The following is a 24,577-nucleotide window of genomic DNA, read 5'->3' on the forward strand; positions in this document are numbered from 1 at the left end:
GATAGTCGAACCCTTTCAGCCCGAATACATCGTAATAGCAATACGGTTACGCTAAGAAATCCAAGAGTGTTTAACCCTCCGCAACGAGCTCGGAATTATTTACAACATGCCGTTTCATGAGATCATTTAATGAACTACAGCATATTGTTAACATCGACATGTCGTCTGCAATCTTAAAAAGCAGACTAAGTTTATATTTAAAAGGACAACTTTATGTGTGTTAATTGATTGTATTTTTGTCTTTAATTTATTGTATTTTAATATTAGGTGTGGATAACGGGCCTAAAGCCTGTATATATTCCATAAGAAATAAATAAATAAACCCCTAGGGCTGTATACCTTGTAGTATTTCGAATGTATTGTTGTTTTCAAAAAACCTAAATTAATCCACCTAGCGGTCAGACTCAGCCTTTCACATTCAAACGGGGACGGGACAGGAGGCATATGGACGCTAGGCATATGGATGTTAGGCATAGTACGCTAGACATACAGACGCGAGGCATAATAAATGTGAGGCATAATGGATACGAGGTATAGTGCCAAAAGGCATAACGGACGCGAGGCCGAATGGACACAAGGCCGATTGGACGCGAGGCCGAATGGACGCGAGGCCGAATGGACGCGAGGCCGAATTGACGCGAGGCCGAATGCGATGTTATATGATCGCATGAGCTCCAATTATGTAGTTCACGTGTTATTATATTCCTAAAGAGTATAAGTTGGGTATAATACTTTTCTTGAAATCATGCGGCGAAGACGCATAATCGAGGGCAAGGAAACGAGGCGGCACTAAGCCGCCGTGGTTTCTGCAGTCCGAGCCGGCCGCCGACTCGCCGTCGGAAGTTGCGGCCTCTCGCACTCAAACGACTGATCTACTGGTTTGCTAGGTCTACTCTAGTTAAGTCCGTCTAAGTCTAAGTTAAATTAAGTCCGAATGAGCGGTAGCGAGTAAGGACAGCATTCGCTCGAACAGCGAGTCGGCCGAAGGCCGCGAGTGTATTGCTTTGCAAATGACGCTTTGAAGCGAAATACATGTTATTGAATGCTGTGATGATGATGACGATAACATATTCCGCATCACTTCCCTTGTCCTTGTGTCCTTTCGACCTTGTATCGATTCGGCCTCGCGACCATTCGGCCTCGCGTCCATTCGGCCTCGCGTCCATTCGGCCTCGCGTCCATATGCCTCGTGTCCGTATGCCTGCCGTCCATTATGCCTATCGTACTATGCCTCGCGTCCGTATGCCTCGCACCTGTATGCTTAACGGGGTGTCATCCATTCAAACTTATTGTTTGTAAAAATAGATTTACATGAATGCTTAAATCCAATAAAGGTATATTCACTCTTTGGGTTCTAAAATATTGATGTTGTAATTAAAGTGTAAAATATGAAATTTGACATAATGTTAGTGCTTAAGAAATATTTCGAACAATTTAATCACGAGCGACACCGGGAACGTTCAAATAGTACGATACCACATTTTAATCATGTTGAGGCCATATATATTGATCAAAGCAGGTATAGTGTTGAATAATCTTTGAATTTCTTTTCTTTCCAAAACTTTTGAACAGCATATCAAATTGTTATGGAGTTAGTTATTTGTAATTTTGAGAGATGACTCGTTTGTATGACACTAGTTATGTTCAAATATTTTATACGGAGATTCGACTGTGACACTAAATTTGATTTTGTTTCGGCTTAGCAGTCTCAATAAAAACAGCGCTGATCTCTATGGGGTCATCGCCAACGTTTCGATCCGGTTGGTTGGGATCTTCATCAGGGCCTATTTTAAAAAAATATTTTTTTCTATTCCATTACATACATTTTGGACTCCAAAACAGCGACCCAACTACGAGCATCTCTTTCAGTAACCAAAACACTGTGGGGCACTTATATCACACAGCTAAAGACCCTGTACCGTACAAAAACAAAAGTAACGTTGTATATCAGATTGCTTGCCGAGACTGCCACGGCAAGTACATTGGTATGACGTCGAACAAACTTCGTTGTCGTATGTACGGACACCAGTCACATGTAAATACACTGGACAAACTGCTGTCCAATGGCCACCAAAACGAAGATCATGAAATCCAACAACTCCGGGGAAAGACAGCAATGATCGATCACTGCATCCAGTACAACCACCGCTTCGACCTTAACACGCCAGCCATCCTCGACAGTGCCTACAAATCACAAGCACTGCAAGTGTTGGAGATGTGCCACATCGCAACTACAACCAACACGGTCAACCATCGGACTGACACCGACAACCTAAGCTGTGCGTACGCAAATCTCTTACTCTCGATCAAAGATCGAAGAGAGATGAGGAATGCGTCGTCAAAAAAGAGTAGAACCGAACACACAAATTTAAATAACACCCCCCAACACAAACACAAACATAACCCCCCATCGTACACCATCTTTTTGCGGGAAACAGTTGAACCCAAATAGCAGCCGCTAATTAGCAAAATAAAACAATTGTATTAAAGTGTTAGAGTAAATTTAAAAAAGTGAGAACAGAGCTAGAATAGATGTTTCAGACGCAGTGCAATTCCCCCCTTTCGAACCTGACTTCCACACGTAGGATATTTTCTGTAACTGTACAAGCTGATTAGTGTCGGGTGAGTTCTTTCTGTTTTGTTGTTAGCTAAATGTAATTTATGTACAATTTTCTATGTTTTTTTATGTAATGGAATAAAAAAAAATTTTTAAAATAGGCCCTGATGAAGATCCCAACCAACCGGATCGAAACGTTGGCGATGACCCCATAGAGATCAGCGCTGTTTTTATTGAGACTGCTAAGCCGAAACAAAATCAAATATGTTCAAATAAGTCGTGTAATACTTGAGATAATAGACTTTCGTTGTTTTACAAATTAAAACATAACTAGGGATGTAACGGATATCCGCATCCGCAAATGCGGAACATCCGCATGAAAATTGACATCCGCATCAACATCTGCATCCGTAATCACATATTCGCATCCGCATCCGCATCCGCATCCGCATCCGCATCATACCATGCGGCTATTGAAAACAAATATCGCTTCATAAAATATTGTAGAAAAAATTTTCCTTGGTGTATTTACTGCTCGCCCAAATAACTTTTGCACTGGGGAGGGACATGGTTATATGAAAAAAGCAAAATATAACAAAAGGGATGCTACGGATATCCGCATCCGCGAATGCGGAACATCCGCATGAAAATTGACATCCGCATCAACATCTGCATCCGTAATCACATATCCGCATCTGCAGATGTCTGAAAAATCACATCCGTAACATCCCTGAACATAACGGTTGCTTAAGTTTGATTACAATCAAATGAAAAAGTAACGTATAGGGCAGCCAAACTTTGAAACCACGTGTTCAATCATAATTCATCAGTTAACCCTTAACTAGCCCGTTCATCTGATATCAATATTGTTCAAATCGGTTGTGTAGTTTCTAAGATAATGAAGTTTCGTGATTTTCACATTTCGATACATTACAGACGAAGTTACAGTCCGATTACTGCAAAATTGAATATGAGTGTTATGAGGCAGCTAGACCTTTCATTTGATAATAATTCTGTGGAAATCGGGTCAACCATCTCTGAGAAAAGTGAGTTAGTCCAAGTAGTCTTCGGAATATGTTTCTTTTCATAGCTGGATTTCACATTTTTAAACATAACAGGGTCTTATGGGGCAACAAGACCTTCAATTTTAGCACTGATTTTATGAAAATCTGTCCAGCCATCTCTGAGTAACATGAGTGAGATTGAATAGTCTCCAGAACACGTTTCTTTCCATAACTTCGGAACCACATGTTCAATCTTCATAAAATTTAAAAGTTAAAGGTTTTTTAGGTAGCCCGTTCATTTGAAACCAATTTTGTTCAAATCGGTTGTGTAGTTTCCGAGATATTGATGTTTCGTGATTTTTACATTTTGATACATAACCTCTAGAAATCAGATTACAATAAACTTCAATAGGGTCTAATAGGGCAACTAGACCTTTCATTTGCAATTAATTAAATTGAAATTGGTTCAGCCATCTCTGAGAAAATCGAGTGAGATTGGGAGAGCGTTACACACACACACACATACACACACACACACACGCACACACACATACACACATACATACACACACACATGCAGAAAATGCTCAGCTCGTCGAACTGCGTCGAGTGGTATACGACATTCGGCCCTCTTGAGCACTTTTATACCTTTAGTTTTTGCAGTGATCGCTATACCTTTCTAGGAGAAAGGTAAAAAGTGAAATGATAGAAATGACTTTTAATTTCAACTTCAATCCCGAGCAAGGCCGCAAACATTGAAATAGTACAATATCAAATTCAAATGATGTTGAGGCCACATATTTTGATCGTTGCTATAGTTTTGAACAGTCTGCGGGTTACGATTCTTTCTATAACTTTCAAATCACATGTTTAAACATTATGAAATTCATTGTTTAAGGGTTTAAAAGCCCATTGATTTGAATTCAACTATGTTCATAGCTTCTGAGATATGAGAGCGATTTTCACATTCTGACGCAGCGCCAAAACTAAAAGTTTGATTACAATGAAATTCAATAGCAACCTAAGCGGGAAATAGACCCTTCATTTGACACCAAGATAGAAAGAATCGGTCAGACCATCTCTGAGAAAAGTGAGTGCGAAAAAAAAGGTGCACATACACACGTACACACCCACACACAAACATATACACCTATACATGCACATATGCAGAAAATGCTCGATTCGTTGAACTGAGTCGAGTAGTATATGACATTCAGCCATTTGGATCACTTCTCTACCTTTCAATTAGCCAGTGATCGTTAGGAGAAAGTCAACATGTTTACTTACATTATGTGATTTCACATTTTTATGAACGAGGGACAACGTAACAATCCGATTACAATGAAATTTAATAGCAACCTATAAAGCAACTAGAGCTTTCATTTGACACTAATTTTGTGAAAATCGGTTCAGCCATCTCTGACAAAAATGAGTGAGTTTAAACAACCTCAGGATAACTTTTCTTTACATAACTTTTGAATCATATGTTCAATCATAACAAGATTTAAAAGTTAAGGGTTTTGGGGCCCGATCATTTGAAACTAGTTTTATTGAAATCGGTTATGTGGTTTCTGAGATATTGATGTTTCGTGATTTTTACATTTTGATACATAACCTATAAACTAAAAATCCGATTACAATGAAATTCAATAGCAACCTATGGCGCAACCAGACCTTTAATTTGGAATTAATTTAATGAAAATCGGTGCAGCCATCTCTGAGAAAAGTGAGTGAGAAAAAAAAAATTGCACATACACACACACACACACACACACACACACATACACACATACATACATACATACAGAAAATGCTTAGTTCGTCGAAAGGGGTCGAGTGGTATATGACATTCGGCCATTGGGACCAATTTTACATCTTTGGTTGTTCCAGTGATTGCTATACCTTTCTAGGAGAAAGGCAAAACTCATTAATTTGGCAATGAACACCTGAACCACAACAGTTTCATGATGGAGTACTTCCGATATTATGATGAAACTGATATTCGTAAGTGTTCCAGATTCTGAATAGTAAACAGCGAAGGGATGAATGGTGGCTTGACTATTATTCCAATAACTACACGAATCACAAATTGATTAAGACGTATTAAAATGAGCTTGACTGTTCAATATTTTTAATTTTGCAATAACGTTTTCGTTTAATTTGCATAAGCTTGATGAGCACCGATGATCAGGAAAGGGTTTACAGCATTTGTTTATTTGTTTATTTGTTCATCGTCTTCGATCATATCGTACAGACTGGTTTGTCTTATGCTATATTTTTAATTCTATTTTTAAAACTATTTTTGGTTAAGTTAAAGTCAAATAAATCACTGACGTCATTGAATCCTCTTAGGCAGGAACTGAGCGGATTGTTATAACCATAGCTTGTCCTGTGCCCGGGTATGGAGATCATTGTCCAGTATCGCAACCGGCGCTGAGGAACATTTATTTGAATTAGCAGGAGAAGGTCTGAGCAGTCAATATTGTTCGTTAGGACGTCGAAAACAAACAATCGTTGAAGTTTTATTCGTCTTGTTGACAGCAATTCCAGGTCAATCAAACGACATCGTTGCGAGTAGTCGGGCAGATGTACAGGGTCATTCCACAGTAGGTGACGAAGAGCAAAACGTAAAAAACATTTTTGAACTCGCTCAATGCGAATAACTTGAGAGGTATGGTACGGGGCCCATATGGGAGCAGCGTACTCCAGAACACTGCGTACTAAAGCACAGTATAGTGCCTTAAGCGCGTACACGTCAGTAAACTGTGAAGCATTGCGGTAATGGCGGAGATGTGTTGGTTGAAGCGGAGCTTAGAATCGATAATGACGCCCAAGTCACGGATAGACTGCACACGGTCCAGTGGAGTTGTGTCGATGTTGTACTGATGACTAATCAAATTATGACAGCGACTGAAAGTGATCACCTTGCATTTGTTGATGTTCATACGCATCCCGTTCTCTTTGCACCAACGTGAAAGTATATCGATGTCTTTTTGCAAGCAAATACAATCCAACATGGACTTAATTATTCGGAAAATTTTCAGGTCATCGGCGAAAAGCAGCTTTGCAGAAGAAATTCGTTGACACAAGTCGTTAATGAAAAGCACGAAAATCAGCGGTCCCAGTACACTACCCTGTGGAACTCCAGACGGGATGTCGAACATTCTAGAGCGTGTAGAGTTCACCTGGACGAATGCGCTTCTACCGGTCAAGTACGACATTAACCAGTCGGATATCCAATCGGGGAAGCCCATATGCCTCAGCTTCTCAATTGCGAAGGTGTGCGGAACGGTATCAAATGCTTTTGAGAAGTCGATGTATACCGAGTCCACTTGATTTCGACATTCAATTTCCCGAAATAATACGCTGGTGTAACATAGCAAGTTAGTTGTTGTAGAGCGACGCGGGACGAAACCGTGCTGATCGTTCGATATTATCGATTTAACTGCGGATAGCATGACCTCATGCATCAGAGATTCCAGAAGCTTCCCTAGACAGCAGAGAATAGATATTCCGCGGTAGTTTTCAACTTTTCGTGTGCTCCGTGATTTGTGAACGAGTATCATTTTGGCCGTCTTCCATAAAGTCGGGAAAGTTTGTTCATCCAGCGATCGATTAAACAACAATGTTACCGGACCAACTAGCGACTCGGCGCACTTTTTCAATACTATAGGAGCTAATCCATCAGTTCCAGCCCCTTTCGATTCATCAAGCTTAGTAAGCGCTATGAATACATCCTCACGAGAGAAATTGAAAAACGGTAGACGAATGTCGTGGGAAAGTACGTGCTGAAAATAATTAGGATGGAGCTGGGGCGGCACAGTGTTAAACACGCTTTCAAAGAAGCACGAAAAAAGATTTGCGGCTTCTTCGTGTGTGTTGGCAGTGGCTTCTCCGTAAAACACACCGTCCGGCACGAGATTACTAGCTTTTTGCTCTTTAACGAATTTCCAAAACTCAGTAGGATTATGCTTCAGGTTCGACTGTAGTTTATTTAAATAGGCTCGATAGCATGTCGTAACTAGTTCCTTATAGGCTGTTTCTGCAAGGCGAAGTAATTCACGGTGCTCATTGGATTTATTAAGAAAAAATCGTTCATTGGATTTATTAAGAAAAAATCGTTTGTTGCGCATATTCCTGAGCTCGGCATTCCACCATGGTTTCCTAATGGCTCCACGAACAACGCGACGACGCCGTGACACCTTCGAATTGAGTATTTCGAACAGCTTGTCGTAGAACGAAAGAACAGCGTTGTCGACAGTTAGACCTTCAATCAGCTGTACCCAGTTAACAGTTGAAAATTCAGCATTAAGAGAGCTGAAATCACAGCTCCTAAAGTCAAAATCGAGTAAATCTGGCTGGCTGTTTCCGAGTTCAACATGCGTCGAACTACGCACATCAACTTGCAACTCAAACGGTGGATGGTGAAGGTCGATTGGTAAGAGCGGAAGCACGGGTGGCGAAATTCCAAAATCGACCGGGGAACTCGTGAATGCTAGATCGAGTGTTCTACCATTCGTGTTCGAAAAAGAATTCAATTGCACCAACCCGCATGTAGAAATGGATTCACAAAAAACGAGTTCTTGCTCGCTAGAGGCGTTAACTGTTATGCATCCATTGATATCATCATCAAAATTCCATTGAAGCTGGGGAAGATTGTAATCACCGAGAATTAAAACGATATCGCTTGCTGACGATTCATCGCAAACAGACTGAACGGCGGCTGTGTGGGAGCAATATAGTGTTGTGTCAGAATTCGGTCGTAGGTAGATACCGAAGATGTGCAGAGAACGGTCTGGTAGCTTTATACACACAGCCACTTGCTCGAGCTGGCTACAGTCGGTTAGCAAAATCTCGGTACAGCGTAGTGTAGATTTAACTGCAATAAGCACACCACCGCCTCTCGTAAGGGTGCTTGTAGATTCATTGCGATCACATCGGAAGAGCGAGTAATCTGATGTTAGTTCCGAATCGCTTATGTCGGACCGAAGCCATGTTTCGGTGAGTATTACCACGTCGTATTCACAGTTTGACAATCCTAGCTTCAACTCAGACGTTTTTGTGCGCAGGCCCCTAACGTTCTGGTAGTAGATGGTCAAAAAGCGATGCCTTGACGATGCGATATTGTCGGAAGCACAATTGCTGGATGAGCGCGTGGTACGTTGATTGTCGGGTTCAGTGGTAGTTGACCTATTTGATGTCTCAGCAGGAATCGCAGCGGCACATTCCACATTGGAGTTAGTAAGCGTAGCACTGTAAGGCGAACATACATCAGGCAGAGTATTAGCCGGTGTTTGAGAGTACTTGCCTGATAATTGCAGTTGGAAGACCCCCTCCCCTTCCCTATCAGGACCGGGACGACTCGGATGAACGGGCTCAGCAAAAGGCACGACTGATTCGGGTGGCTTGGGGGCTTCCATAATGCGGTTGGAATTGCGTCCCGGGAACGTCACGTTTAAAATGGGTTTGATGTGGTGGGTTTGGCTGTTGGGGCTGATATTGACTGTGTGGTGATCGACGGAATAACTGTTCCTGGGATGATGCTCGTCGGTAACGGTCTGGGAAATTTTTGGCTGCCATAATCCAAAAACTCACGAAACATAATACCTTCCGGCCATGTAGAACGGTCGAGTGCCGTAGCTTTGAATGCGGGATCCAATCCAATTTCAAAAGAGATAAATGTTAAAGTTGATTCATCTCTTCCTTTCGGCACTACTTTGAATATGTCTGGGTCTTCAGTGAGATTTAGGTTAGCCTTTACCATTTCCAATACAGACTGTTTTGTCACATCGGGTCGGATACGCGATATATAGAGCCTGCTTGGTGTTTGGTGTATCCCATTTTCACTTTATCCATCTTCGTAAAATGCAAACTGTTACTAACACTTCTGGAGAAGTGCAATCGTATTTATATACGAATACAGATATTATAGGTAACCCAGTAGTTATTGATTGCGTACTTTACAAACAGTTACTATTAGTAAACTAGTAGGTAGTGTTGCACGACAAACATATTTTTTTATAAAACATTCGGCAAGGGGAAACGTGTAGGTAGGCTAAGGTACAGCGCTTGAGTTATTTATCCAATGGTTTTGTTGTCAATGAATGAACTTTATATTTTCGATCAAGCATTCCAATGAACGTATGGTTTTTGCTGGAGAACCACGGACAAATTTAGAAAAACGTGTATTTTTCTAAATATTAATAGTTTCTGAAGCTTAAATTTAAAATAACACGAAAACCGATGCCTTTAGGATATTAACTACCAAGAGTTTTTTTGATTCAAAATGACTCTCTGCATCTTTCAAAATCATCAGAATAGAAATATTTCAAAAAATGTTTAAATTAGAATTTTTATAAAAAAATTTATCTACAAAAATTATTTTTCATTTCTCCATCCTGGACTTTTTTTTTAAGTTGCGTATTAACGTCTAGTTTCTTTAAAAAAAATAAAACAAAAATTTAACTCTTTATTTTAATTGAAATATAATGTTTATTTTTGATTTTTTTGGTCAAAAACATTTGTTTCGTACAGTGTATATTTTTTATGATGCATTTTTAATTCCCTACAACTCATTCTCAGACAGTTTTTCTATACAACCAACGATTTCTGGGCTACAAGGATATTCGACCATAGGTTATTTGGCGCGATCTTGCTCTTATCCGGAACGAAAAATTTTTGATGTTCCGGATAATCAAGTCCGACCTGTATATTTATGCACTTTTTTGACACTCTGTTCTTTGTAGAGATACTATGTTCAATTATCATTTTTTTTAACTGATTTTATTTTCATGGTTTTTTTCTCCTATTTTATTATCTTTTCGCATTATTTTTTCTTATGAGCATATTATATATTCCTTTTTTTCACCTCTTCTCGCTCTTCATTTTTTTTTTGCATCGATGTAAACAGAAGTCAGTTCAAGAAAAAAGAAGAAAAACGCACACGCTCGAACTCCTTGGTCGGCGTTTCAGCTGCGAGCACTCTTGACTGCGACCACTTGAAAAGCCTCCGGGAAAGACAAAGCTGCCGCGAGCTTATGACCTTTTCTTCCCGCGTTTGACAGAACTGAAAAATATTCTACGGCCCTGCAAACTGCAACGTCGGGCGGTCTTTTCCAAAAATTCAAAATTTTCCTTAAGTTAATGCGACGGACTAAACTCATTGCAAAATTACTTCTGTATTACATGCATCTGTGTACTATATGTAGTGTATATGTGTTGAAAAAAAAAAAAAAACAAAATCACTCACCCGATTAGTATCCTCATCCTGAAAGCCTTATTAATCAATTCCATCTGTGATCAAACGACAGACTTGGTTACACTGTACACCAAAACTGCAGACGCAATCCTCACTTAAATATTTTTTTCCTATTTTTTAACAAACTCAACATTTTAATCATTATTACAGGTTTTCTTATCACTCGCGGATCGCTCTATCACGCGCCGCTTGTCGTTGATGGAATGAACTACATTATTCCGCAGCAAAAAAAAACATAACTTATTTTGCTAGCTTCGATGCGAAAAACAACAATATTCTTTAACTAAATGAAAATTTTTCTACAGATATTTTTTTTTGTTTTAAATTTCATTTGATCTTCCACGATGACTTTGTCACGGGACACTACTTTCAGCGATTTCAGTTCATGTTCAATTCACAATTCGAGTTAAATTAAACTAAAAAGTTCAAACTTTGTTTTTCTTCGTATTCGCTTCTTTCGAGCTTCTACTAGTCTGCTGTCCTGATAATCTTCTTTATTTCCCAATACACTCCACGCAATACAATACTGCTGGGGTAGAACATTCAGTTCTAAGCATATCCGACTTTCACTGTTATCTTTGGCCACTTACAACCATTTCCGGGTGTCGCAAATATCACATACTGCTTCACCAAGTCTGGTTTTCAGCATTGCAAAATCGCTCCTTCGTTGCGTGTTTCCTCGTTGCATGGAATGTTTCTTGCGATCGCAAAACATTCAACTTCGGCGTCAGTCGAATTACGAATCATGGTAAAAATGAACATCGGTATCACGTATACTTTGTCCGTGTGGATCACGAGAGAAGAGTGGCGAGTACAAATACATTTGAACTCAACAGATGGGCATGTTGACCGGTCGGTGTTCGCAAGATTTTGGGGCCCCCTTGAGTGGTGGGCCTTGTGCGGACCGCACCAACCACACCCCTCTTGCTACGCTACTGCTAGTATGTTTCACAGTAACTGCGAATCACTATGCGAACTTCATTTAAATTGCTTGGTTTTAAAGAGATTTTCTGCTTGGGTAAAATAAATACTATTATCTTAATTGCAGGCCGTCTTAAACACCGCGATTACAGAGCCAAAATCATATGGTTCAATAGATGAAATTATGAAACGATGTGACTCACTACGTAAGTAACTGCTCATACTACATAACATATTAAGAATGAGTGCACTATCATTCATATCGGTATGCATGTGCGTATCGAATAGCGTCGCACACTGTTTCCAAAGCTGCAAAAACGTGATCGAAATTATTTTGATCCAAAAAACTTGATTTTAGAGCCACAGTACCTTCAGTAAAGTGATTCCATTATTTATTCTACATATTATAGCAGTTACAGTTTTATGACTTAACAGTGAAAAACGTTTTGTCACTTAACAGTGAAAAACGAGTTTTACTTTTTTCATTTTTGCATAGAAAAATTTATCGTGTTCAGCAAAGTTGTAGCACATTTCATAAGAAACAACTTTGTCAAAGACACCATACTTCTATCTGTCTATTTAAATGGATTTATGTGGAGTTTTCTACAGATTGCCACAAAAAATCAGTTTCTTTCAATAAAACTTTTAGTAGTGATTTTCTACATTTTTTAATGTTCTACAATGTTGTTTGCTATAACAAACTAACAGTGTCCGCGAAGAAACTTTATTTTTATCTTACATATATCTCTGGTTATTGACGATTTTTATTAGAACAATGCAATAATTTACAAACAGAAATCTTCAAAATCTGCAAATATCTGCAGACTAAACCATTTCTATATTAAAGTATGAATAAAATATCAATAAAGCCAAATCATTTGTCTCTCGCTGTCTTCTGTGTTTATATCTGTAAGTAAATTGGTACACTATATTAATAAAAGTCTTCAGTAACTAAATAGTCATAAGAGATAAAAATAAGCTTCCTTCGGTGAACTCGCGTGTTTTATTACACTGAAAAAAATTGTAGAACATTGAAAAATTTTAGAAAATCACTGTAATAAATTATATCAAAAAAATGATTTTTTGGGGAACTCTAAAGGAAACTTCACAATAGTTCATTTAAATTAGCAGATAGAAATATGGTGTCTTCGACAAAGTTGTTTCTTATAAAATATGCTAAAACTTTACTCAGAAAAGTGGATTTTTATATGTAAAAATGAGGAAAAAATCGTTTCTCCCTTTGAGTACATTAATCACAAAATCCTGACTTTCATAACTTGAAGAATAATTAGGAAAACTACTTTGCTGAAGACACTATGGCGCTAAAATCAATTTTTTTGAGTAAAAAGTAATTAGTGTGAATTAGCGCATCATTCAAGTATAAATCGTCAATAACTAAAAAATATGTGAGACAAAAATAAACTTCCTACGAAGAAATTGTTTGTTTTGTTATAGGAAACAATATTATAAAACATTAAAAAATTGTAGAAAATCACTACTAAAAGTTATATTGAAAGAACTGATTTTTAGTGGCAATCTGTAGAAAACTTCACATAGATCCATTAAAATAGGCAGATAGAAGTATGGTGTCTTTGACAAAGTTGTTTCTTATGAAATGTGCTACAACTTTGCCGAACACGATAAATTTTTTAATGCAAAAATGAAAAAGGAAAATTTGCTTTTCACTGATAAGTTGATTAATCACAAAAGTGTAACTTCCATAAAATAGAGAATAACACTGTGCTACAGTGATTTAGAACTTCTAATGGGACCTAGTGTAGGTTGTAGGTCTTGTTGAGTGTAACATTCGCTCATACTAGAAATTTTCCAAACACCCCCAAAATCTGAAGTTATGGTCAAAATACGGTTTTTTGGACCTTAGTGCATACAAGTTTTTTATAACTCAGTCATTTCTGGACCGATTTTCAAGATTTCAGCAGTTTTGGAAAGAATAAACACGGAGCTTTCAAAATATATACAGGTTTGTGCTAATATCACTGAAACATGTTGAGTTATTTGAGTTAAAATCTTATTTTTTAGACTTTTTCACGCAATTTTAAAACCAAACTTGAAATTTGCCACCTGTTTTTGTGAGAAAAATACTACAAATACACTGAAATTTCGAAAGTATATTCAATGATGAATCAAACAAAAGTGGTTTTGTAAAAATCGGTGAATATTAAGCTGAGTTATATATTTTTTATGAAAACCAGAATTTTTGGCTTCTTTCTCTGGACTACAAAACAAAGACATTAGAACAAAATTCATCAATTTTCAAAAAGGCGAAACTATCAACCCGTACAGAACTGAAAATGTTCGCACTGGCCAGACTGAAAATGTAAACAACAATAACAGCGACATCAGCAACAACAACTCAACGTCAACATCCACACCACCACACGACAGCCAATTCGAACTGGACCCAATGCGGCCTCCTATAGTGCGCTTAACGCAGCAGTCAACAAACGGCGATGGGCGCTTTTCAAAGGCTAGACTTCGTGACCCGAATATAATGAAAATCGTCCGCCTGTACCTTGCGTTCATGAACGACCAGCAACCAACAGTATGTGTAGATGGTTACACATCAACTAGTATCCGAATGCTGTTAGCTCCCGAAGGACTACCAGTAAGCACCGTACATCTGCTGCGCATTTTCCAGGAAGTCTACCAGGAATACGGGCTGTCACCCTCGGAAGCAAAAGCTGACCTACAGACGTACAGGACCTTTCTACTTAGCGAACGGACACATCGGCTGCAGCAATTGCGCGTAAGTCACGTAAATTTTCACAAGTAAAGACGCCCAATTTGGAAAGTAATAGTGTAAGTTTACTAGCAATGGGCGATATTGTATCGGTATCGGAAATATCGATACTTTTGAGGCGGTATTTCGATTTTTTGTATCAATACACAAACGTCCGATACTCAACGGTATCGATACTGAAAACCGCGATATTTGTATCGATATTCTTTTATGCATAAGCAAAAACATCATATCAAGAAGACTGGCATCTTTGGATCGATCCCATACAAATGACAAGCGTCAGATCAAACAGCGCACTCACTCTATTAAAGGTGGAAGTTTGCATCGCTGCGAAGACAGAGTGGGCGTATGTGGTGGTCCAACCTGTGCGTTCGGCTCGCATTCGCATCGCCAGCACGCACATTAGCATGCGTCAGCTCCACTTTTACTCGAAAGACTGCGCTGCCAAAACTGTCGCTCAAACTCAGGCAGAGTTCCCAGTCTTCTTGATATGATGTTTTTGGCATGAGGCAATCAACGGGTGACGTTTTTTTGCTTGTACGTTTGTTATTGTTGCTGTTTTTTAAGCTGTAAAATCAAAACACGGCCAAAACCGAAATCTTTTAATGTCGGCAATAATATCAAAAGTGATTTTATATTGTTGTATTTAGGATTGGCACTCACGATACTAGAGCTACCGATCGGATAACATTTGTTTTTCACGCTTCTGGATCCAGATTGCATCCAAGTTGAGACGGAACGAACATACATAAAGCTGTCATAAGTTGAAAACAGACTGAAATCAGCTGATCGCAACTGTCTCGTGGATTGCCTTATACGGACCTAAGGAGAGACAACTGGGTATAGATTTGCATCCACTTTGGGAACCACTCGCTGATTGGTTGAAATTGAAAACCCCGGGTGCGTTAAATTTTATCATCAGGCTTGCTGGCAGTGTTGCTGAACAACATGTTTCGTTGTTTTATGTTTTTTAAGATGTCGCCTGTTATCTAAAATATGTTCAAGTGAGCGTTCAAAACAAAGTACAAAGCGTACGAATGCGGGAATAGTACGAGATCCGACTTGGATCATCACTTATATCAATTACCAAAATATCTAAAAGTGCGCAAGGAGTTAATACGGTTTTGCGTGAAGCATAAGAACAGCATATCGCTGCTCAATGTCGGAAGTAAATAGTGTAGTGTATGCTCATTTTTACTTTTGAATCCGTTCTGGATCAAGTTTGGAACATACCTGTTTAGGCATATTGCTTGTGCGGAGAGTACAATTCAGATGGGTCAATGAATGAATCATAATGATAGATGGCACGTTTGATTTTAAGGATATTAAAGATGCAGATTCTCCGATAACCCTCAGACGGTAAAACTATCGCCTGCAGGAGGAATTGTGCATAATGCTGATGAAAAACATTAAAAACATTCTAATATTTTCCGAGTGAATGGCATCACTTATGAAAAATACAACAGGGATCATCGAGGTGGGCGAAGAAGAAGAGTAAGAAGCCAGATGTCTTCCCTTAGATACGGACCAGCTAGCTGACATCGCGCCATGTTACAAGGGCTAACATCTCAATGTGTACACGAGATCACCGCCACTTTTCATACGCTAGGTTATGCTGTCTGTCTGTGTCAGTGGAGCCCACACTTCGTAGAACCGCTGCGATGTTAGCTGCGATAAAGCAAAGCAAATCGGATAGAGATGCCAGCTAGTTGATACGAGCTGGAACCACTGAAAAGTAGCAATACTCAGAGGGAGAGATATGCGAAGAGAGTGTTGTGAGCCAAATGAACATGTCTAAATTCGAGCCAAACGAACAAGAAAGGTAAGACATTGAAAGGTATTGCAATAAGGTTCAATAAAAAATATATTTATTTTTACGCGTTTTTCATGTTTTATTGCTAAAACATGAATTGAGAATGCTCCAAAGTTGCTTCATCACAGTGATTTTTAGCTGGTGGTTCACAAACCCTTTGTATGGTCTACAGAATAATGATGAAAGTATATAAAATTAAACATAAACATAAAATTTAACACCTTCACGATTTTTGTGATGCACTTTATTATTGTGCATGCAGAGAAAAATCGGAAGCGACGAGTCGCTCGCCTGACAAAGATTTTCCAGCGAATTTCGTAGTATTTTTATATAAAGCAGTCTTTGGTTGAACATAAAATGACCCAAAATATGCGACTGTATTATTTTCTAATAGTTTTGATTGTTTTCTAGTCGCAAAACTATGTCAATTTTATCAAAGAATATTAAAACTGCATTGTACTGTGCGAGAAATAATCATGCAATATGACATCGCTAGAAATTTTCGCGTCGCTGGACTCACCAGCGAATTGCAGAGTAGTGTTTCAGCGACAATATTCCCCAGGACTTCCACCGTCACCATCAGTTATACGAGCCGAATAAAAAAGCGCTTCGAGAAGCGACTTGGCACCTCTGATATGTGAAACCTAGTTGCCAAATCAGCGGTTTTTTTCATCTCTCCCTCTGAGGATCTCTACTGAAAAGCTGCCACTGTCAGTATAAATATCGCACAAGTCTATTTGCACTAGCAAAACTTAGATGGAGAAATAGAAAGAGAGAATGTTGTGAGCCAAACGAACTGTCAAAATCTGAGCCAAACGCAGCATAGGGCCAAATTCGAAATTTGTTTTACTCAAGCCACACATTTAAAGCCAAAAAGGAGTGCTCAATAATAACGTGTTCTCAAATACTTTCAAAAATAGACATAGCTCTACGTTGCATTATTAAGCCACAAAACTTATATTGTTTCTCTGACAATTGATTAAAATATTGTTTGTTTACATTTATACTCAGTTTCATTTGTTTTTATTTAAATAAATCCTACTTTCTGCGTTAAAATACATCCACAAACCCCTCAAACGAAATTCAACGTTATCAGAAGTGATGTTTGGCTTCGATTTAGTTGGGCTATAACCTAACGAGCGGGAGCCCAACTGAAACGTAGCCCAACTAAACATAGCCCAACGAGCGAAATTTGACTGTATTTTAAAAACAAATACACTAAGGTCGCTTTTTACGCGGGCTTTTTTTACGCGGATTCCGGAATTTACGCGTTTTTTTTACGCGGATTCCGGAATTTACGCGGTTTTTTTTACGCGGCACGTATCCCCCGCGTTAAACGCGACTTTAGTGTATAAGTTTTCTGGTTACACTGTTCAGATCGAATATTGGCAAGCGGAAACTAACTCATGCTCTATGCCGACACAAGTTAAAAACAAATACACTAAGGTCGCTTTTTACGCGGTTTTTTTTTACGCAGCTTTTTTATGCGGATTCCGGAATTTACGCGGATTCCGGAATTTACGCGTTTTTTTTTTACGCGGCACGTATCCCCCGCGTAAAACGCGACTTTAGTGTATAAGTTTTCTGGTTACACTGTTCAGATCGAATATTGGCAAGCGGAAACTAACTCATGCTCTATGCCGACACAAGTTAGAGTACAAGTGAAAAATAAAATTGCAATATTTATTAGTTAGAAAAATTCAGCGGTAGACTTCACTATCTTATTTTCGCTGACATATCTAACTTTTTTATGTCATCAACTTCCTCATCAATTAATATGGAAGTGTGTCAATAACTTATACAAATAAGACGGGAGCTTCACAGCCCATTGGGCCAGTGAATACAAATCTTGAAGATATAAAGTCAGTTGAATTCAATACTGGCAAAACTCAAAATTCATAGTTTCGAGAAAAACGCGTTTGAAAATTTGCGTAAAAAATTTCTTTTTTCATTTTCGTGAAAAATTCCAATTTTAAGATTTCCCATATTTATTGAACTTGTTTGGGTCTATCATGTGCATGTAATAAGCAAGTTACAAGAATTGTTACCTCATTTTTCTGCCTTTTTAGGGATATTTTAGATTTGTGCAATAAAGGCACATCTACTTATATTTCTGGATATATTTTAAATTTTGAAACGGGTCTTTGTGAGATGAAACTTCATTGTATTTGGCATCGTTTGCCATCAATAACTCAAAACTGCAAAATTTTGAGTTCTGCCAATTTTGAATTCAACTGACGATAAGTTGTTTAATTCATTTGTTTGTCAAAGCTCAGAATTTCTGCATTACCTGTATGTATTTGTTTGTGAAGTCATTTGATTCATGCTGCTCTAGAGAATGCGGATAGATACCAGAAAAACAACAAAAAGTCGGCACATCAAATTTTCATTGCTGGAAACCACCAAAATTGTCGAAGAAAGTCGCGAGTCGATATAATATACAGTAATATCAAAATTCAAAAAAAAAATCTCAGCTATTGTATCGATACTTCTGGTATCGATACTTTTTGACCGATGTTTTGGGTATCTCGATACTTTTGGTTCTTCGGGTATCGATACTGAAGTATCGATACTCTCCGTCGTATCGCCCAATGCTAAAGTTTACATAGACAATTTTCACATTCCACACAGAATGCAATAATGACACCCTCTTTGGAGGAAGAAAGTAATTATTTAATTGAAAATATTTCACATTCCGAACAGAATGCTAAAACGACACCCTCTCTCGAGGAAGAAAACACTATTTTAAGTCAAACTATTTTTCCAAAAACTTCTTCGAACGAGCAACAGAATGTGGCTGAAATACTGGTATACTGCCAGAATTTCAACCGCATGAAAAGTCCAGCCAAAATGAAGGAAATTAATCAAAATCTATTATCATCCACCTTCAAAGTAATTCTAGGGACTGAAACTAGCTGGGACGAAAGCGTAAGAAGCGAAGAATTATTTGGAAACAATTATAATGTATTCCGGCACGATCGGAATTTGTCTACCAGTAAAAAAAAGTCAGGAGGTGGAGTCCTCATTGCCATTAATGTAGACTTTACTTCTGAAGAAATAATATCCGACAAATATAAAGAATTTGAACACGTATGGGCCAAAGCATTTATTGCTGGCGAAGAACATATCTTCTGTTCCGTGTACTTTCCACCGGAACATGCTCATAAACATTCATATGAATTATTTTTCAAAACTCTAGAATCTATTATGTCTAACATGAAACCAGAAGTAAAACTGCATGTCTATGGCGACTTCAACCAACGTAATGCAGACTTTATCGTAGACATTGAAAATGAATCTATCTTACTCCCAGTCGTAGGCGAAAACGAAACACTGCAGTATCTTTTTGGCAAATCCTCAGAACTCGGTCTATATCAAATCAATCATGTCAAAAACAAACAAAATGCATATTTAGACCTATTATTCACAAACTGCACTGAAGACTTCTGTGTAGATGCATCATTGACTCCCATCTGGAAAAATGAAGCATTTCACACAGCAATTGAATATTCAATAGTAATTAATAACAGTTCGTACCCTAGCGACTGCGAGTACGAGGATGTACCGGAATACCACAAAACTGACTTCGAACAAGTCACACGTAGACTACGCATAATAAATTGGCGTAGTATTATTTGTAAAGAAGGAAATGTCAACGAAGAAGTATTGAAATTTTATGAAATAATTAATCAAATTACATCAGAAAATGTACCACTAAGAAGAAGAAGACGAACGAACACCAACAAATATCCAGTGTGGTTTAATCCACAATTGAAGAACCTAAAAAATAGAAAACAAAAAGCACATAAAATATACAAAAAAGACAACAATAGCGAAAATCTTCAAAATTACCAAGAAATTTGTCGTCAACTTGACGCAGCCATTAAAATTGCGCATGAAGAGCATAACCGTAAAGTCGAACATCAAATCAAGTCCTGCCCTAAGAACTTCTTCAATTAGGTAAAAACAAAACTAAAAAGCAACAACGAATGCATGTTGACAGTAATGTAGGACACACTAGTAATGAAATATGTAGTCTTTTTGCCACTTTTTTTCAAGAAATACACACCAAATTTGAAGAAACAGACCGCGACCGCGAATATTTCTCGTATTTTCCTGAATTTTCGAATTCTTTATCTGTCAATCAAATATCTGAATTCGAAATTCAGAACGCACTTAAAAACTTAGACGCTACGAAAGGTCCTGGACCTGACAGAATAGCTCCAATTTTTCTCAAAAACTTGGCAGAAGAACTATCTACACCTTTACTACACCTCTTTAATATGTCTCTGAAGAATGGAATTTTTCCAGAACTCTGGAAAACCTCATACTTAGTGCCAATTTTCAAATCTGGCGCTAAATCAGACATTCGTAATTATCGTGGAATTGCCATTATTTCATGCATTCCAAAATTATTTGAATCAATAATTAATGAAAAATCTTTCAGCAAGTAAAAAACCAAATCACAACTCAACAGCACGGCTTTTATAAAGGCCGATCAACTACCACAAATCTTTTGGAATTCATAACTTTCACTTTGACTGTAATGGACAACGGCAACCACGTAGAAGCACCTTATACGGACTTTAGCAAGGCATTTGACAGAATGGACATACCTTTATTGATCTTCAAGCTCGAAAAATACGGAATGGAAACAAAATTCTTGGAATGGCTGCAGTCATACTTAACAAAGAGAACGCAAATAGTCCGCTTTCAAAATTCCTTCTCAAACCCAATAGAAGTAACTTCCGGGGTTCCTCAAGGTTCTCACCTGGGCCCTCTTTCTTTTTATATTATACGTGAATGACATTTCCTTTCTTCTCAAATCAGTACGTGTGCTTATATATGCTGACGACATGAAGCTCTTTATAGAAATAATCAATGCAGAAGACTTCGAAATATTCCAGAATGAAATTAATGCATTCTACACTTGGTGCAACAAAAGCCTATTGCAACTCAACATCAAAAAATGTAATTCAATAACATTTAGCAGAAAAACAGTAACACCACCTACAAACATTTTTTTAGGAAACCAACCAGTAGAAAAATGCAAAATCGTAAGGGACCTAGGCGTAATCTTAGACTCCAAACTTACATTCATAGAACATTATAATACAATTATCAACAAAGCAAATAGTATGCTGGGCTTTATAAAACGCTTCGGCCACAATTTTCAAGACCCATATACAATCAAACTATTATATATTACATACGTCCGACCAATTCTAAAATACTGCAGCATTGTATGGAATCCCTATATTGTAACACATGAAGAACGCATTAAATCTGTCCAAAAACAATTTCTTTTGTACGCGCTCCGTAAACTAAATTGGACAGAATTTCTCTTACCATCATATGAAGCACGCTGCATGCTTATAGACATACAAGCACTTAAAGAACGCCGCGAACTTTCAATGCTTTATTTTATCAATGACATTATTTCTCAACGCGTGCAATCTTCTAAATTATTATCGCAACTAAATTTTTATGCACCTAGTCGTCAATTAAGAAATCGTAAAATATTTTCGGAAAACTCTCACAGAACTAACTACTCAAACAATGGCCCAATAAATCGTATGATGCGTCACTATAATCAGCACTGTGAAAATATCGACATCACTATGGGCAGAAATCAAAAAAACGACTAACTACTGGAAATAATGTATAGAATATAGGAAAACATTGTATTATTATAACTGTAATCTACATTTGCTTGACGAAAAATAAATAAATAAATAAATATCGCATAATTATTTCACGGTGTTATAAATAGAGAAAAAATGCAAGAACTTCTTAAGTGACCTAGTGTGGGTTGTAGGTCTTGTTGAATGTAACATTCGCTCATACTAGAAATTTTTTCAAACACCTCTAAAATTTGAAGTTATGGTCAAAATACGGTTTTTTGACCACAGCGCATACGATTTTTTAACTCAGCGATTTCTTGACCGATTTTCAATATTTAGCAGTTTTGGAAAGAAGATAAAAAGAGTTTTTTGAATATTTACAGATTTGTACCAATATCACCAAAACGTGTGGAGTTATTTGAGTTTAAATCTGAATTTTCAGACTTTTTCATGTAATTTTTCAACTTAACTTGAAATTTGCCGCCTATTTATGTGAGAAATTTCATGTGGTCCCCGTGGCTCTGTGATTAGCAATGTTGACCGGTTAGCTCTCTCACACGGTTATGATATCGGGGTCGATTTCCGATCAGGTCCAGGATTTCTCGGCTCATCACTGGGGCACAGTGTATCGTTGTATTTATCCTAAACATGCCAAAGGTTCAAAAAACAATAATGATAACTAATTCTCTCAACAAATCAAATTGATAGAGACCGCTATTAGCCCCCAGGATAGCGTGCGATATTGTTGTTTGTTGAGAAAGATACTACAAAAATACTAAAACTTTGAAAGTATATTCGATGAAGGATAAAAAAAACAGGTGGCAAAATTAAGTTGATAAATTGCGTGAAAAAGTCTAAAAGTTTAGATTTGAACTCAAATAACTCAACATGTATTAATGATATTGGTACAAATCATTACATGTTTAAAAACCTGTTTATCTCCTTTCCAAAACTGCTAAAATGTTGAAAATCGGTCAAGAAATGACTGAGTTAAAAAAAAACTATGCACTGAAGTTCAAAAACCGTATTTTGATCATAATTTCAAATTTTAGAGGTGTTTGAAAATTTCTAGTATGAGCGAATGTTACACTATACAAGACCCACAACCTACATTAGGCCACTTGAGAAGTTCTTGCATATTTTCTCCATTTATAGCACCGTGAAGTAGTTGTTCTGGTTTTCATTTCACGACACTTTCGCGACACTGCGTAGATAAAGCTGTCAATTCTACCTGTATTAACGACGATATTCTTATTTTCGGTGACAATAATTGCGCTGGCCTATCCTGGTCGATGCGGACAGATGCTAACTATCTCGTTGTCGACGATTCGCGCTCGTCTGTTAATGCTGGTAGTACCCATTTATTAGACGGTATGGCATTTCACTGCATGTATCAGATAAATTCTTTTTGCAACCAGAGTGGCAGGTTTCTTGATTTAGTTTTCGCCAACTCGCATGCTCTGCCAGCATGCTCAGTCACTACCGCACCCGATCCGCTCTGCAACATTGACGTTCATCATCCCCATTGATGGTTACTTTTAATAGACCCGTTAAAGCTCAGTTCGTAGACGAGTTCGATCCAACCAGTTTTGATTTTCGGCGTGGTAACTTTGATGCAATAAATGCAGCTTTAACTAGCATCGATTGGACCTTCATCAACCGTTATAGTAATTTGGATGAGGCCGTGTCTGGATTCACTGATATAGTTCAGGAACTTATACATCGATTTGTTCCAAAAGTTCGTCCTCGTCGCAAGCCAGTTTGGGGAAATAGGCATCTCGCCAAACTCAACCGAATTCGAAAGTCAGCTTTGCGTGCCTATCAAAAGAACAAAAACCCTATCAATCGGGTCCGGTTTACTTCTGCCAGTCGATAATATAAGGCGCTGAACAGAAGTCTTTACACAACGTTTGTACGCAAAACAAAACACAGCCTACGCTTAAATCCGAAAAGCTTTTGGAGGTTCGTTAATTCTAAGTGTAAGGAGAAGCTTTACCATCCAACATGTTTTTACTAAACTGTGAAGCGTCTACGAGTAGCAGGAAATGTGATTTGTTTGCGGAGCATTTCGCTAGCGTTTTTAATAATGAGTGCGCTTCACCTAACGATATTGCTGCAGCTGTTACTCATGTACCGAGTGACGTGTTCAATGCTGAAATCTTTACGATTACTAACGAAGAAGTTGCAACAGCCATCTGCAATCTGAAACAGTCTTTCTCCCCAGGACCTGATGGTATTCCTGCCATTCTGCTGAAAAAATGTATTAGAAACCTAGAATCACCGCTAAACGCGATTTTTAATCTTTCCTTGCTAAGACATCAATTTCCCAGTAGTTGCAAAGAATCAGTAATGTTTCCGGTATTTAAGAAAGGTGATAAGCGGAACGTTGAAAATTATCGTGGGATCTCATGTTTGTGTGCCTGCCCTAAAGTTTTCGAGGCCATTATCCATCATCATCTCATGTTTAACGTAAAAAAATATATTTCTACTGCGCAACACGGGTTTTATCCCGGTAGATCTGTTTCAACCAATTTACTGGAGTTCACCTCTTTCTGCCTCCGCGGTATGGACCGGAGCCTTCAGATCGATGCTGTTTACACGGACCTAAAATTTGCTTTTGATCGTGTGAATCATGGGCT

The 24,577-nt window shown here is 38.1% G+C and overlaps 1 protein-coding gene across 1 annotated transcript in view; it reads left to right on the plus strand.

Annotated features, from left to right (window-relative positions):
* Positions 1-13,506, plus strand: part of LOC129727668 (uncharacterized) — a 205,970-nt gene extending 192,464 nt beyond the window's left edge. Inside the window, exons 4-5 of the mRNA XM_055685709.1 lie at positions 11,868-11,946; positions 13,470-13,506. Of these exons, the coding sequence (XP_055541684.1) occupies positions 11,868-11,946; positions 13,470-13,492 (102 nt within the window). The 3' untranslated portion in view covers positions 13,493-13,506. The remainder of the gene's footprint in view (positions 1-11,867; positions 11,947-13,469) is intronic.
* The last annotated feature ends 11,071 nt before the right edge of the window (positions 13,507-24,577 follow it).

This window comes from Wyeomyia smithii, chromosome 3, assembly GCF_029784165.1.
Source record: "Wyeomyia smithii strain HCP4-BCI-WySm-NY-G18 chromosome 3, ASM2978416v1, whole genome shotgun sequence".
Taxonomy (NCBI): Eukaryota; Metazoa; Arthropoda; class Insecta; order Diptera; family Culicidae; genus Wyeomyia; species Wyeomyia smithii.